The following is a 13,770-nucleotide window of genomic DNA, read 5'->3' on the forward strand; positions in this document are numbered from 1 at the left end:
CATTGTTTTTGGTGTTAAATAATTCAACTTTCCCGACTTCCATACTGTGGTATGACATCCAAACTTAAACTGCTTTCTGTTTGTCACAAGTGTTATATGTATGTAACTGTAATTGTTTAAAAGTCTAAAGCTTTCCAGGAAGGGTAGCCTATTTAAAATGCTGGCATGATTTATTAACGTGGCCTCAATGAACTCATTCGGTCTTATTTTCTTCAGTCGGTCACTTTGTCAGTGGCTTCACACCTGCTGAATGTTTTTCACGATACTACGAACAAATTACCAACAAAGCGTCGTGCAATTAAAAACAAAACATAGTGTTTTCAAACATTTGCATTTTAGATGATGGCACTTTTGCTGGATCAGCAGTTTGCGCCGCTGCCCGACACCAACGAGATCGCTACGAAAACATTTCTAGAGTCTGTTTCTCATCTGCCACCTTTTTTCGGTAAGTCGTAGTTCACTTTTATGTGTGAATTCAAAAAGTATGCTTGGTTTAACTCATAAGACCTGATTAAGGTCTATAGATTAAATAAAATAATTTTAAATGAAAACAATGGACAGGAAGCAGCAGTGAAAGCGTTTAGTACAGCATATGTTTCTCTCCATGCCTTTCAAGTTTTGCATTTATATTGGACGTCTGTATAAATTAATTATCTAAACCTGTGTAATAAACAACAATGAGGTCATTAAATATTGAGTGAACAGAACGGATACCGTTCTCAGGAGTTAATGGATGGTTTGTAATACGTCCTTGAACCACACGGCGGCGCCAAATGACCATCGCGCTGCCATCACAGTGCGTTAACCTGGGCAAAATATCCCAGGTTCGTATTTAAAATGTGGGTAAAAAAATGTTGCTTTACTTAATTATTGTTATTTAACGTTTGGTGTCTTTCAAAGTATTTTATTCAAGGCTTGTCTAGTTATAGTTTTAGTGTAGTAATGTTAGTTTAGTTTAATTTTAGTATTACTGGGTGAAGAGTTTGCCAGATGGCTAAAACTCAGTTTTTTCAATTTTTTTGCTAAATAATTTAGAAAGATTTTTTAAAGATCTAGTTATTTCTAAATATGTTTTGATTTTTTTCTTTTCCAATACATTCTTTCAAGTAAAACTCTTTAAATCTAATTAAAAAAAAATGTTTCATGAATTTCTTTTTCAGATTGCCTTGGTTCAAAGGTTTTTGCACCAATTAAGGCTGACATAAATGGAAACATCACAGTAAGTCTGAGAGCTAAGTCATTTATTAGGCTATATATATATATATATATATATATATATATATATATATATATATATATATATATATATATATATAACTTATAAGAAATTCCTTTGAAAATGTATTGAAGCCTTTTCTGAACTCCTCCCAATTCTCACAAGAAAATTAAAGCTGTCTATGACTCCGATCCAGTGAAGTATGAGACTCTTCAACAGATTCTGTTAATCGAGAAAAGCACCTATGGCTCAGAGTGGCCTAAAGTTGGAGCCACATTGGCACTTATGTGGTTAAAGAGGTAATTTCTTCACCAAATCACACTTTCTACATGTCTTTTGTACAAAATATAACAGCCACAATCACAGTTTTTAGGTATAGGTATGTTTCTCCATGTCCATATATTTAAAATAGTATAAAATGCTTACAACAAATGGCGTTGATAGAAACTAGAACTGGACAATCACATTTTTAGTAAAGATCATGAAAAAAAAAATCATGACTAGATGTTGCTTATGTTTATTTATAAAATGCAATCAAGAGTACTACAAATAGTAGGCTAAGCATGCAAATGAAAATTGATATATAAAGGGAAGCGTTGGGTAATCATGAGTCATCATTAAGGAACCAGATATTGTAAACTGTTATTTGTGCATATTTTTTATATTATGTATGGTTTATGATTTTCACCTATGTTGTTTTTTTTCCGTAGAGGCCTGCGGTTCATTCAGATCTTACTGCAAAGTCTAGCAGATGGGGAAAGAGATGAGCAAAATCCCAATCTTATTCGCATGAATATCACTAAAGCCTATGACCAAGCCCTCAAGAAGTACCACGGCTGGATAGTCCAGAAGGTTTTCAAGGTGAGTGTTTCCTGTGATTTTGTAGGCATGACACTGTGGGCATGTCGATTTGTTTTGCATGTTATGAGGCCTTTAATAGTTTTGTAGGAAATTATGTTGTTAATATTTTGTCTAGTCTTTGTATAAATTATATCGCAAGCATTTAAATAAATTCATAAGCATTTATTTTATTTAACTTTTTTTTTTTTTTTTTTGAGACTGTGATTGCTCACCCATTTTGTTTGGTTCTGCTGCAGGCTGCACTATTCGCTGCACCATGCCGGTCAGATTTCCTCAAAGCTTTATCCAAGGATCAAGAAGTTGCAGAGGAGGACTGTTTAGCAAAAATCTGTCAGTTCTTGATAAACTTCACTACAACTGTAGATGCCATTTATGAAATGTATTCCATAATGAATGCTGAACTGGACTACTTAGTTTGAAACATCCAACAAAAGGTCAGTTTCTGAAGCAATCTTTAAGTCTGCACTGTTTTCATGGGACGTTTAAGAGGGTCTTTAAAAATATGATATCACAGACTCAGTGATGACTAAGAGCTTTTGTCCTTGTCAATGTAGCTTTGATTTTTCTAGTGTTTAGTGTGGATAACGATGCGCTGTTTCATGAAGGAATGATGCTTTATCTAGATTGTTTAAAAAAAACTCTTATTTTCAAATAAGAAATAAGGTTTATGTTTTGCTGTAAAAACCCAGTAGTGTTTTTCTGAGTGTAATAATTATTACACTTATTCAGGAGTCCTCAATTCTGAACCTCAAGATCCACTTTCCTGTAGAGATTAGCTCCAATCTTCAATACACCTCACCTATCTGCAACTTTATAGTAATCCTGAAGACCCAAAGCCCTGGGCTGGACGATATGTCCAAAATTAATATCACAATATATTTCTGAATTTCAGTCGATACAATATAATTCCAATATCGATATGAACACTATTTATCTGAAATAGAATCTTTTTTCTAACATTATAAATGGCTCTATCATCACTTTTGACAAATTTTAAGCATCCTTGTTAAATAAAATCATTAATTTATATTCTATTAATCCCCCCCCCCCCCCCCCAAAAAAAAACAAACAAACAAAAAAACATATATTTACTACAAGATTTTGAATGGAATAGTGTATGTTACAAAAGCTTTTTATTTCAGATAAATGCTGATCTTTGGATTTTTCTATTCATCAGAAATCCTGAAAAAATAAAATACTCAACTGTTTTAAATACTGATAATCAGCAAACTGTATTACAATGATTTCTGAAGGATCGTTACACTGAAGACTATACTATGATAGAGTAATGATGCTGAAAATTCAGCTTTGATCACAGAAATTAATTAGATTTTAAAATTAATAGAAATAGAAAGCAATTTTTTTGGTAAATGTTTTTCAAAATTTGACTGTTTTTGCTGTAATTTGGATCAAATAAATGCAGACTCGGTGAGCAGAAGAAAATTCCTAAAAATAAACATAAAAAATCGTACTGACGTTTAACTAGTAGTGTAGGCTGATTATTCTCGTAGATTGAAACAAATGTGCTTCGGCGGAGGTATGAAAAGTGCTCAGCAACAACAAAATCGGGAAATGTTGCTGGAGATGGACTTATTGAAAATGCAAATTCATTCTCTGTAAGCAGAAGGCACATTAGAGTGGTAAAACTAATGAGCTAACTAATAAATAATTTTATGGGAAACACTGGTAATGTTTTTCAGAATATTGAAAAAAATGTGTAAAAAATAATTCATATCACCATTTATTGATTTTTTTTTTTTTATCGCGATACATATTGATTTTGAATTACTGTCCAGCCACACCCTGAACACACTGCATGATTTTTGGATGTCCTAGATGAAGGCATTATGAAACAATTGTGGCTCCTAATTGGTGGTCTTAAGTAATACAGTGAGAGAGGTTCAAAGACAGCCATTGTCACAGTCTTGCGACCAAAGATAGCCTATTATACAGGATGATCATTGCACAGTGTTTGCTGCTACGATCCACGTTTACTGACCAACCAATAAAAATGTGAAATCAGTGCGATCATGGCACTAAAACATAAAACTGCTTACCTCAAGCTCTTATTCCTTCCTCTTTCGCTGCTTTTGGGTGTGTTTTGGGCTTTAGTTCAAGTCAAGTCAAGTCAGATAACATTTATTTATATAGCGCTTTTAACAATACAGATTTTGTCAAAGCAGTTTTACAGTATTAAATAGGAAAACGGTGGCAATAATGCAAAAGGACAATAATAAACACTAAATTTTCAGTTAAAAGCAGTCTATCATTGTAATTCAGTGATGAATTAATCATACAGCTCAGTTCAGTTTAAATAGTATCTGTCCAATTCAAGTCAACAATATTGCTGAAAAATAAGTGTCCCCAACTAAGCAAGACAGAGGTGACAGCGGCAAGGAATTATGGTATTTTCAGTGGTTTTGTGGTATTATCAAATTGCCAGAGTTTTGAAAACACAGCGGACGTGAAGAACTATAACGCAATAAGAGCTTGCTGAGGTGCTAAACCATTCAGGGCTTTATAAGTAATTAGCAAGATTTAAAAATCTATACAGTGTTTGATAGGGAGGCAGTGCAGTGTTGACAGAACCAATCTAATATGGTTATACTTCCTGGTTCTAGTAAGAACTCCAGCTGCTGCATTTTGGAGTTTGTTTATTTAGTTTATTAGTTTGTGTGCAGAGCAACCACCCAATAAAGCATTACAATCATCTAACCCTGAGGTCATGGACACATTAATTAATGTTTCTACATTTGACATTGTGAGCACAGGTTGCAATTTAGATATATTTGTAATGAAAAAATGCAGTTTTAAAATTTTTAGAAATGTGACTTTCAAAGGAAAGATTGCTGTCAAATAGCACACCTAGGTTCCTAACTAATGACGAAGTCATCAAGTGTTAGACAGTGTTCTAGGTCATTACATGCAGAGGGTTTTAGGTCAGATAATTAACAACTCAGTTTTTTTTTTATTTAACCGTAAGAAATGACTCGTCATTCAGTTTTTTTTAAAATATCGACTTTGTATTCCAAATTGATATGTTTAGCCGGGCTGCAATTAAATATAGAGCTGAGTATCATCAGCATAACAGTGAAAGCTAAAACCATGTTTCCTGAAGATATCTCCCAAGAGTAACATGTAAAGCGTAAAAATTAACGACCCTAGTACTGAGCCTTGAAGTACTCCATACTGCACTTATGATCGATATGATACCTCTTAATTTACTGCTACGAACAGATGACAGTCATATAAGTATGATTTGAACCATGCTAATGCACTTCCACTAATGCCAACTAGGCATGGCCGGTATGAGATTCTGACTCTATGATAACCTTAGATAATATCACGGTTTCACAGTGTAGCAATTACAGCTCTAAAATTGGTTATTTTTAAATGTCTGGGTAAAAAAAAAAAAAAAAATTATCCACTTAACACAATACATTTTATTTTTAAGAAACATATAGAACATTTTGGAACCGTAAACACGTCAAGCTAGATAATTAAATGGTTCTTAATTAAATGCAGACACTTAAGTTAGCCTAAACCTAAAAATTATTAATGGAACAAAAACACATTTTTGCTGTAATAATAATTAATTATTAATAATTGAATATGAACCAAAACTTGTTAATATTAATGTCTTACAGTCATTAATAGCCCTTCATGGATTCAGTCTATATATATATATATATATTATATGTAGCTTTTTATAGTATAAACCATGAGTTTCTCACGACAAAGCTAAACTGCACCTGCTTTTGTGTTTTGCATTACTCCATCCAAGTGCAAACAAAGTGAAGAAAATGGCTGGTTTAACCTTAACCACCCCAAAGAACCATACAGTGGCATAACAGGTTCTTTTTATATGGTAGCAGTGCTTTATAGCACCTCGACCACCCCAAAGAACCCCTGAAGAACATTTTGTGTGTGTGTGTGTGTGTGTCGCTAATAAAGTAAATGAAGTCAATTTTGATACAGCAATTAATCTATTCACTAAATTATTTTAAAAGTCATATGAAAGCTGCCAAAGCTGACTGGTTAATTAGTAAAAGCAGTGTAAAATTTTGTTTGTTTATTTATTTATTCATATCTATTTCCATGAAACAACAAATACATCAATTTATTAAAAAAGTTACATAAAGATATTTCATATTTTTCTTCTTCTAGCTTTCATTGCTCATCTTCTCCTTTCTTTTTTTGCATAGCTCCATTCATAAAAACAGATTGGAAGTTAAAGTTGCATTGTTGCAGATTTGTAACCCTCTTAGGTGTATTATTAGACATTTTAATCATTCACTTTGTGATGAACCACCATGATAATACATTTGACCCTTATATTCTACATGACTCTAAATGACTGTCTTCTTTTCGTCATTGTGTTTTTGATCTACAGTATAATACAGTTGAAACGTGATTGATGTAAAAAAGTTAAACATAATGTATCGTTAACTTATTGCAGTAGTTTGAGGAGTCAATGCAAAATGATTCATGAAATTTATTTCACTTCATTTCAGTATGATAAATGAAATGTACCATTAAATTCTGGTGATATCTCCAGTTGAACGATGCAGTTTGAGATTTAAACAGCAAACATACTGTTCAAAACTGAGCAAAATATTATTGAAGTACATGTAGTGTGAATTACAAATATAAATCTAGATCTACTTTGAGTGGCATCTTTACCAGATTAATTACAACTAATGTTCTGTAAAAATATTGACCAGAGAGGATGCTGGGTGAAATATTTTTAGAGTCAATATGTGTTTAACTGACTTTCTAAACCAAGGGTAAAATAAAGCATAGATAAGAGGATTCAGGCTTGAGTTAGTGTACGTGACCCATGTCAAAATGTTTTTGGTTGTGGAAGAGGCTACTGATATAGAACAGATATAGTAAGGAATATAGCAAAGCAGATAAACGGCTACAATGACCCCTAATGTCAGAGCAGCTTTGCTCTCAGATTTCCTCCTCACTGAACCTTCTATTAAACCTTTACCTCCCTTCATCAGTAAGTTAATAACTTTTACTTGGCGATGTACTACATAGAAAATCCTCATATATAAAGATATGATCAGAATACAAGGAAAAAGAAAAGCCACAAATAAATCAGTGACTCTCCAGACAAATCCTGTTATAACATCTCTTCTGTTTGAAGCATCCAAATTTCCAGTATTAATTACAAAGGCAGTGTTATAAGCTGAGGAGCAAAACCAGCACAGACAGATGCTCATTAATGTTTTAGTCGTGGTTATTTTCTGTGGGTACAGTAATGGTTGACACACAGCCACAAAACGATCAAAAGCAATTAAAACTATATTACTAAGAGATGCGGAAAAAAGCACTGTCAGAAATACTAAATAGAGTGCACAGAAAGTGCCTCCAAAGTACGAACACATCTCAATCAGCCTGGAAGCCTCTATGGGCATCACAAATCCAATAAGCATGTCGGCCACAGCCAGAGAGAGAATGATCAGGTTGGTTGGAGTGTGAAGCTTCTTGAAGTGAGAGATGGAGATGATCACCAGCAGGTTGAGAAACACAGTCCCGGCTGACAGCAATAATACAAACATATAGATGATATTATATTCAAAACTGGCGCGTTTTGCCTCCATACATGATGAGGTGATTGTATCAAAGCAGTATTGAGTCTCATGATACACAGTCTCGTTAGCCATCAGTGAGTCTCCTCCTGTTAGGAGTTTGTTCTTCTCTCATTATTGTCCTTTCATTTATACAGTGTTTGGATCAAACTGACCAACCCATCTACCGCCCACTCTGATGTAACTGACTAAAAGAAAAAGAAAGTCATTCCCCCCCCCCCCCCCCCTTTTTTTTTGTATTATCAGTTGGAACTGAATTTAACACAGGTCTGGTGGTTATTGCTTTAATCAGTAATCTGCAGCTGTAGAGCACCCTTCCTTTGAGTGGCAGCTTCAGGTGCCCCCTTGGCTTCCCAAATCAAATATGTGTAATTGTCGCCTCACGAATCTGTATTTGAGGACAATAACCAAATGGAGAGATTGAACTAAGCCAGTCGATTTGGTCGATCAAACTTTTAAATACATTTGGCATTTCTGTAGTACACATACAATTTCACAATCTGTGGTCCATTTCAGCAGTTTTACTGCACAGATTAAATGATAATTAGAGTGTGAATTTGAAAATTTACTACAGAAATGCTTGAATACATTTAAAATTTGGATTGACAAAATCAGATTAACCTCAGATGTCAAGCTATGCCTATGCTTACAATGACTTAACATCATTTTACATCACTCAGGAAACTTTAAAATAATTTAAGTGCAAGGGTTTACTTAAAAATATTGAGCCACACAAAAATACAACTAAATCCCTTATTCAGATAATGTAGTTGTGGCATTAACAATTAAACAGACATTAATTGCAGTATTCTTAATCTTTAAAGAGCCACACAGATGGGAAATCAAAAATTACCTGTATTACAGTGTATGATGTAGCTGTCCATCAGTGTGAACAATGTGCAAAGTAATTAAACCAAAAAGCACACGATTTATAAAGTTATTGGCTTCTAAAGTAAGGAGTCGACTCTGAATCGCTGAAACGAGTCGTTATAGATTTCAAATCTTTTGCCCATCTCTATGTACGTCACTAGGAACACTTTGCATAATTATCTCCGCCTACCGTCTTGGGAGAAACAGAACTCTGAACTGCCCCACCCCCCACACAGACGCTCTGGTTAGCAGTTGGTGTGATAGCATCATGTCGAGGAGACAGTGTGTTTTTAATTGTAAAGGCAAGTTTGTTTTATTTTCACTGCCAAAGAATGAAAATCAGAAGAACCAATGGCTAAAATTCATTTTTACCACAATACCAGAGCAGTACAACAAATCCCTTTTGTTCTGTTCACAACATTTCACTGATGACTGCTTTTCTAATCTTGGTGAGTACAGCGGGATTTTCAAAGCGTTTGGCCATAAAAGAGGGTTCATTACCAAATTTATTTAGAACAACGAGCATCTCCGAATCACAAGGCTAAGTATGATTATGAAGTTATGTGTCTGTTTTCTCCCGAGCGTCTTATCAGTATGTGTGCTGTCTGCAGCCTTTGTCTGTGCTGATGATCTTCATTTACAAACACATCATTAAAATGAAGTGTAACTCAGTGAATACTCAACGAAGACACATGAGAGAGATATCTATAGAAAGCTTGACATGTCTACTTTAAAACTAAACAAGTGCTGCTGAACAGATACTCTGTGATAAAGTAATCCATATGAAAACAACGCTATGTCTGTTTTTCATGTCTCCCTTCGTTATATGTGACCACGCCCCCGCGCTGAACGCGCTGTTCAGATTCAAACTGAAGCGCGCGGCTTGAATACACCCACACAGAAGAAAAAGCAGCGAGACTGTTCAAGTTTTTTTATTTTACTGTTTGCTTCGCGATGAGAGGAATAAGACATAATTCACCCCAAACAGATGCTAACGCATAGTTTACCGTGGAGGTGTGTGCGGAACAACCAATCAAACCTGACTATGTTAGTTGACCAATCAGAACACAGTATGCTACCGAAAGGTGGGGTTTAAGGAAACTGAATCTTTTGAACAGCTTCGCGCAAACCTTTTAGGGATCTCTGAGAATTTAGGTAATTTTAAAATGATATTTGGACAAAATGACAATGTTTTTTAACCTTGGATGGATTTAAACATAATGTACAGGACTTATAAACAGTGATAGGAAGCTTAGAATTTTCATCTTACTGGCTTTAAGTTAGTAGTACTGTTCAGGTTCACAGTTGGAGGCAAGGATGGAGACGAGTCTGCTTACAGACAGGAGGTTAAAGAGCTGGCTGACTGGTACAATCACATCATCCTGGAGCTAAACAAGTTTAGAACATTGGAGATGATAGTGGACTTCAGGAGAAACCCCCCAGCACTCCCCCACTTACCATCATCTATAGCACTGTAACAACAGTGGAGTCAATCAAGTTCCTGGGCACCACCATGTCTTAGAAACTGAAGTGGGACATTCACATAGAATCAAGCTGCCACAGGAGCTCCTGAAACAGTTCTACTCGGCAATCAAGTCTGTCCTGTGTACATCCATAACATTAGGAGACTACAACAGACAGTCAGGACTAGTGCTGTTTTTAATAAATCAATATGATGATGTATCATCACAGAGATTTGACACAGCTGTCTCCATATTGATATTGTGGCACTAAAGTTTCTAAAAAATATATGAATAGAGCATAATATATAGGCTACAACAAGAGGGCCTTTCACACCATTTTAGTTCCATACTAAATGTACATTACTGAACTACTGGGACAATTATGCACAAACCATTTAAGGCCCTAAGGTTTAATCTGGCCGCATCTTGAACACAACTTTGCACTCTATGAATTACCAATGTTTTGCCTTGTTTTTCTATTAAAGGAACACTCCGACTTTTTGGGACTTTAGCTTATTTACAGTATCCCCCAGAGTTAGATAAGTCCGTACATAGCTTTTTCATTTCTGTGTGTTCTGTAAGTGTTATTTGACGCACCCACCGCTAGCCTAGCTTAGCACAAAGACTGGATGTAAATGGATAATGGTAGCATAGTAATCCCAATAAGTGACAAAATAATGCAAACATTTTCCTATTTACATGTTGTGATCTGTATAGTCACAGCGTGTACAAATAACAAGGTTATATGAGACCGAGACCATTTTAATCGTATAAATACTGGGAGCTATATTCTCACTAGGCGTAGGAGCTCAGCTAACCTTACTTGGGTGGAGTGGCTACTTGGGAGGAGTGATTAGCGCAGCACCCAAGACGCGCCGTGGTGAGGAGCAGAGAGAGTTCGCTCAGAGTTGGAGTAATAGAGTCAGCAATTACTAGACAGTAAATTTATAGTGTACAATCATGGGTGTTCGCTGTATTGTAAAGAGCTGCGACAATAAACAGGGGAGACCAGGTAATACTATGATGTTTCATAGAATTCCAACCAAAAACGCTGACCCGATGAATCGATGGCTACTTGCTCTGGAAACAGATCCAAACACACCTGTAAACACCATCACAAAGTATTTCGTTTGCTCTGAACATTTTACTGTAGACGACTATTTTGAAAAAATGCCAGTTGCCACACGGACCATGAAACGTGTGCTAAAGGATACAGCCATCCCATCGATAATAAAGACAGGACAAATTGGATCACCTGTTGCTGCGGTAAGTGCTCCGTTATGTTTTGACATGACTAACATTAGCCATACTGTAACAGTGCCATGCTAATGTAATATAACCTTAGTAGTGACACTATTACGTGAATAGGTGTATCCCATTTATTGTTATTATTGTGTTGTCATGAACACACTGCTCATGATCATTATAACAAAATCACTTACTTGGTGGACAGCTGACCATTAGGTTCACTCGGCATGGGGCGTTTCTTCCAGTTGATCTTGTCACAATGTGGAAAAAAACGACAACTGCTGGGTGTATTAGGTCAGAGAAATCTTCCGTGGTAGTGACGCAAATATTTTGATTGTCATCAAGCCTTGACATTGATGGCAATACCCGTTCCCATTCCAGTCCCTCCAGAAAAACGCGATTATTTGATCGCCTGATTTAATGCATAATCAGCCAAGGGCCGCATATTTATGCGGGGGTCGCATTTTTTCAAATACGCCGCACTTTCGCCATATAAATTGCAGATTTCAGGAAGCAAAATATGCGGGGATAGCATGATTTCATAATAATAATAATTTTCGTTGCAAAAAAGTCACATATATCTTAGCAGAAAGTTGAAAATTGTTGCGTTTACTTCACACAAGTAAATCGCCATTATTTCCCAATGGTAACCTTATGAAGTGACGTAATTGCGCGACGTGAACATCATCTGTGAAGCGCGCGGTGAAACCAGGGTGATGGACGCAAATCGTTCTCATCTGCCAACAAAAATAAGCGCAAAAGAGCGCGAAGCAGTTACCCGGTGTGTTAACTGACAGTGGGGGCAAATTATTTTGACACAGAGATGAGGATGATGATGGCGAATGATGGTCTCTTTTTCATCAAACCGCAGTTTTTGCAAGTTGCAATTTCATCGCATAAGATTGCGAAAATATCCCGCATATTCCATCGCATTTTTTAAGAAAACCTGCCGCAAAATCAAGGATTTTTGCCTGCAACAATCACAAAAATAATCAGCGTTTTTCTGGAGGGACTGCCATTCATTACAACAAAGGAACTCTGTTTCTGTTGGCATAGGTTGGCATGTTCCACATGTACACCACCAGTCCGTGTTCGTACTGATTCTCCCTTCGACATCAATCTGTTCGGCATCTTGTCTTACAGCTTCCAAAGTTTGTAACTCCTCGTCTGTGTATTCTGGCTCAAAACTATATGGTTCTGGATCTTGGTATGATACACAGTAAAATTCCTCTGAATCTGACAATTTCTCAAAGTCAGCCATGATCACCAGTCACGTCTAGCTAGTTAGTCACGTTTGTTTGTTTACGGAACCATCAACAGGGCGTCTCGGGTGCTGCACTAATCACTCCGCCCAAGTAATCACTCCGCCCAAGTAGCCACTCCGCCCAAGTAAGGTTAGCTGTGCTCCTATGCCTAGTGAGAATATAGTTCCCAGTATTTATACGATTAAAATGGTCTCGGTCTCATATAGCGTTGTTATTTGTACACGCTGTGACTATAAAGATCACAACATGTAAATAGGAACATGTTTGCATTATTTTGTCACTTATTAGGATTACTATGCTACCATTATCCATTTACATCCAGTCTTTGTGCTAAGCTATGCTAGCGGTGGGTGCGTCAAATAACACTTACAGAACACACAGAAATGAAAAAGGTATGTATGGACTTATCTAACTCTGGGGGATACTGTGAATAAGCTAAAGTCCCAAAAAGTCAGAGTGTTCCTTTAATAGAGAAGCTACCAGTGTTTTGCCTTGTTTCTCTATTAACAGTGAAGCTGTGGCTTTAATAACTTTAGAAACAATGATGTTACCCGTCTCTTGTTGAGAAAGATAATGGAGCTCTTGAGCGATTAAGCTATTAGTGATGCAATGTCCGATTCATTTCCGCAAACTAGACAAAACTAGTAAAACACATTACAAATGAGGCATTTGTTGTATCCAGTAGGGACATAATTACCTATTATAATGACTTATACTGTCTTTTATAACATAAAACTATTTCTGCATTTGTGATCAGAGAAATGACAAACGACAAGCACTACTTTCTACACTGCTCAAATCTCGCGTTTGAATCGTCATTGGCAAATCTTTTAGATTTAAAAACGTACTTAAAGTCTGTGAGTCAGAATGGCCAGAATTGAAGTCTACTCTCCCAGGATCAGAAAACAGTCCTCCATAAAATGTATTGGCAAAAAATTTGAAAGATGCAATGCATCGATTTAATCGATTGATGCAGTGTATCAAATACAAGTTTGCATTTGTATCGTGATGCTTTGTTTCTAACATGAATCAGTAAAAATGATTTATATATATATATATGTTTACTAGTGGATGTGATTTATACTTTTATTGTTTAGAAAGTAACCAATAATCTGTGACCAATATTTTACATGTAGATTGATTTCTTCTATGGAAACTGTTTAGTGCGTTATCTCATCAACACTGTGATTCAATATGACAACACAACAACACCAGGGAAACCTGAGGAAAAGCGGGGATTAAAGTCC

At 35.9% G+C, this 13,770-nt stretch overlaps 1 protein-coding gene across 1 annotated transcript; it reads left to right on the forward strand.

Annotated features, from left to right (window-relative positions):
* Positions 1 to 79: 79 nt before the first annotated feature.
* Positions 80 to 3,129, forward strand: gltpb (glycolipid transfer protein b). Its single transcript, XM_026274175.1, has 5 exons — positions 80 to 445; positions 1,161 to 1,219; positions 1,382 to 1,515; positions 1,927 to 2,077; positions 2,314 to 3,129. Exons 1-5 carry the CDS (start codon positions 340 to 342, stop codon positions 2,494 to 2,496), a joined length of 633 nt encoding a protein of 210 aa, XP_026129960.1. The 5' UTR covers positions 80 to 339; the 3' UTR covers positions 2,497 to 3,129.
* Positions 3,130 to 13,770: the final 10,641 nt, after the last annotated feature.

This window comes from Carassius auratus, chromosome 10 (assembly GCF_003368295.1).
Source record: "Carassius auratus strain Wakin chromosome 10, ASM336829v1, whole genome shotgun sequence".
NCBI lineage: Eukaryota > Metazoa > Chordata > Actinopteri > Cypriniformes > Cyprinidae > Carassius > Carassius auratus.

What these genes read in the sequence shown, in the direction of transcription:
- gltpb (XM_026274175.1), top strand. Translation starts at nt 340, where the DNA reads ATGATGGCACTTTTGCTGGATCAGCAGTTTGCGCCGCTGCCCGACACC. An exon ending in GCACTTATGTGGTTAAAGAG is followed by an intron (nt 1,516 to 1,926) that starts GTAATTTCTTCA and finishes TTTTTTCCGTAG; the next exon opens with AGGCCTGCGGTTCATTCAGA. An exon ending in TAGTCCAGAAGGTTTTCAAG is followed by an intron (nt 2,078 to 2,313) that starts GTGAGTGTTTCC and finishes GTTCTGCTGCAG; the next exon opens with GCTGCACTATTCGCTGCACC.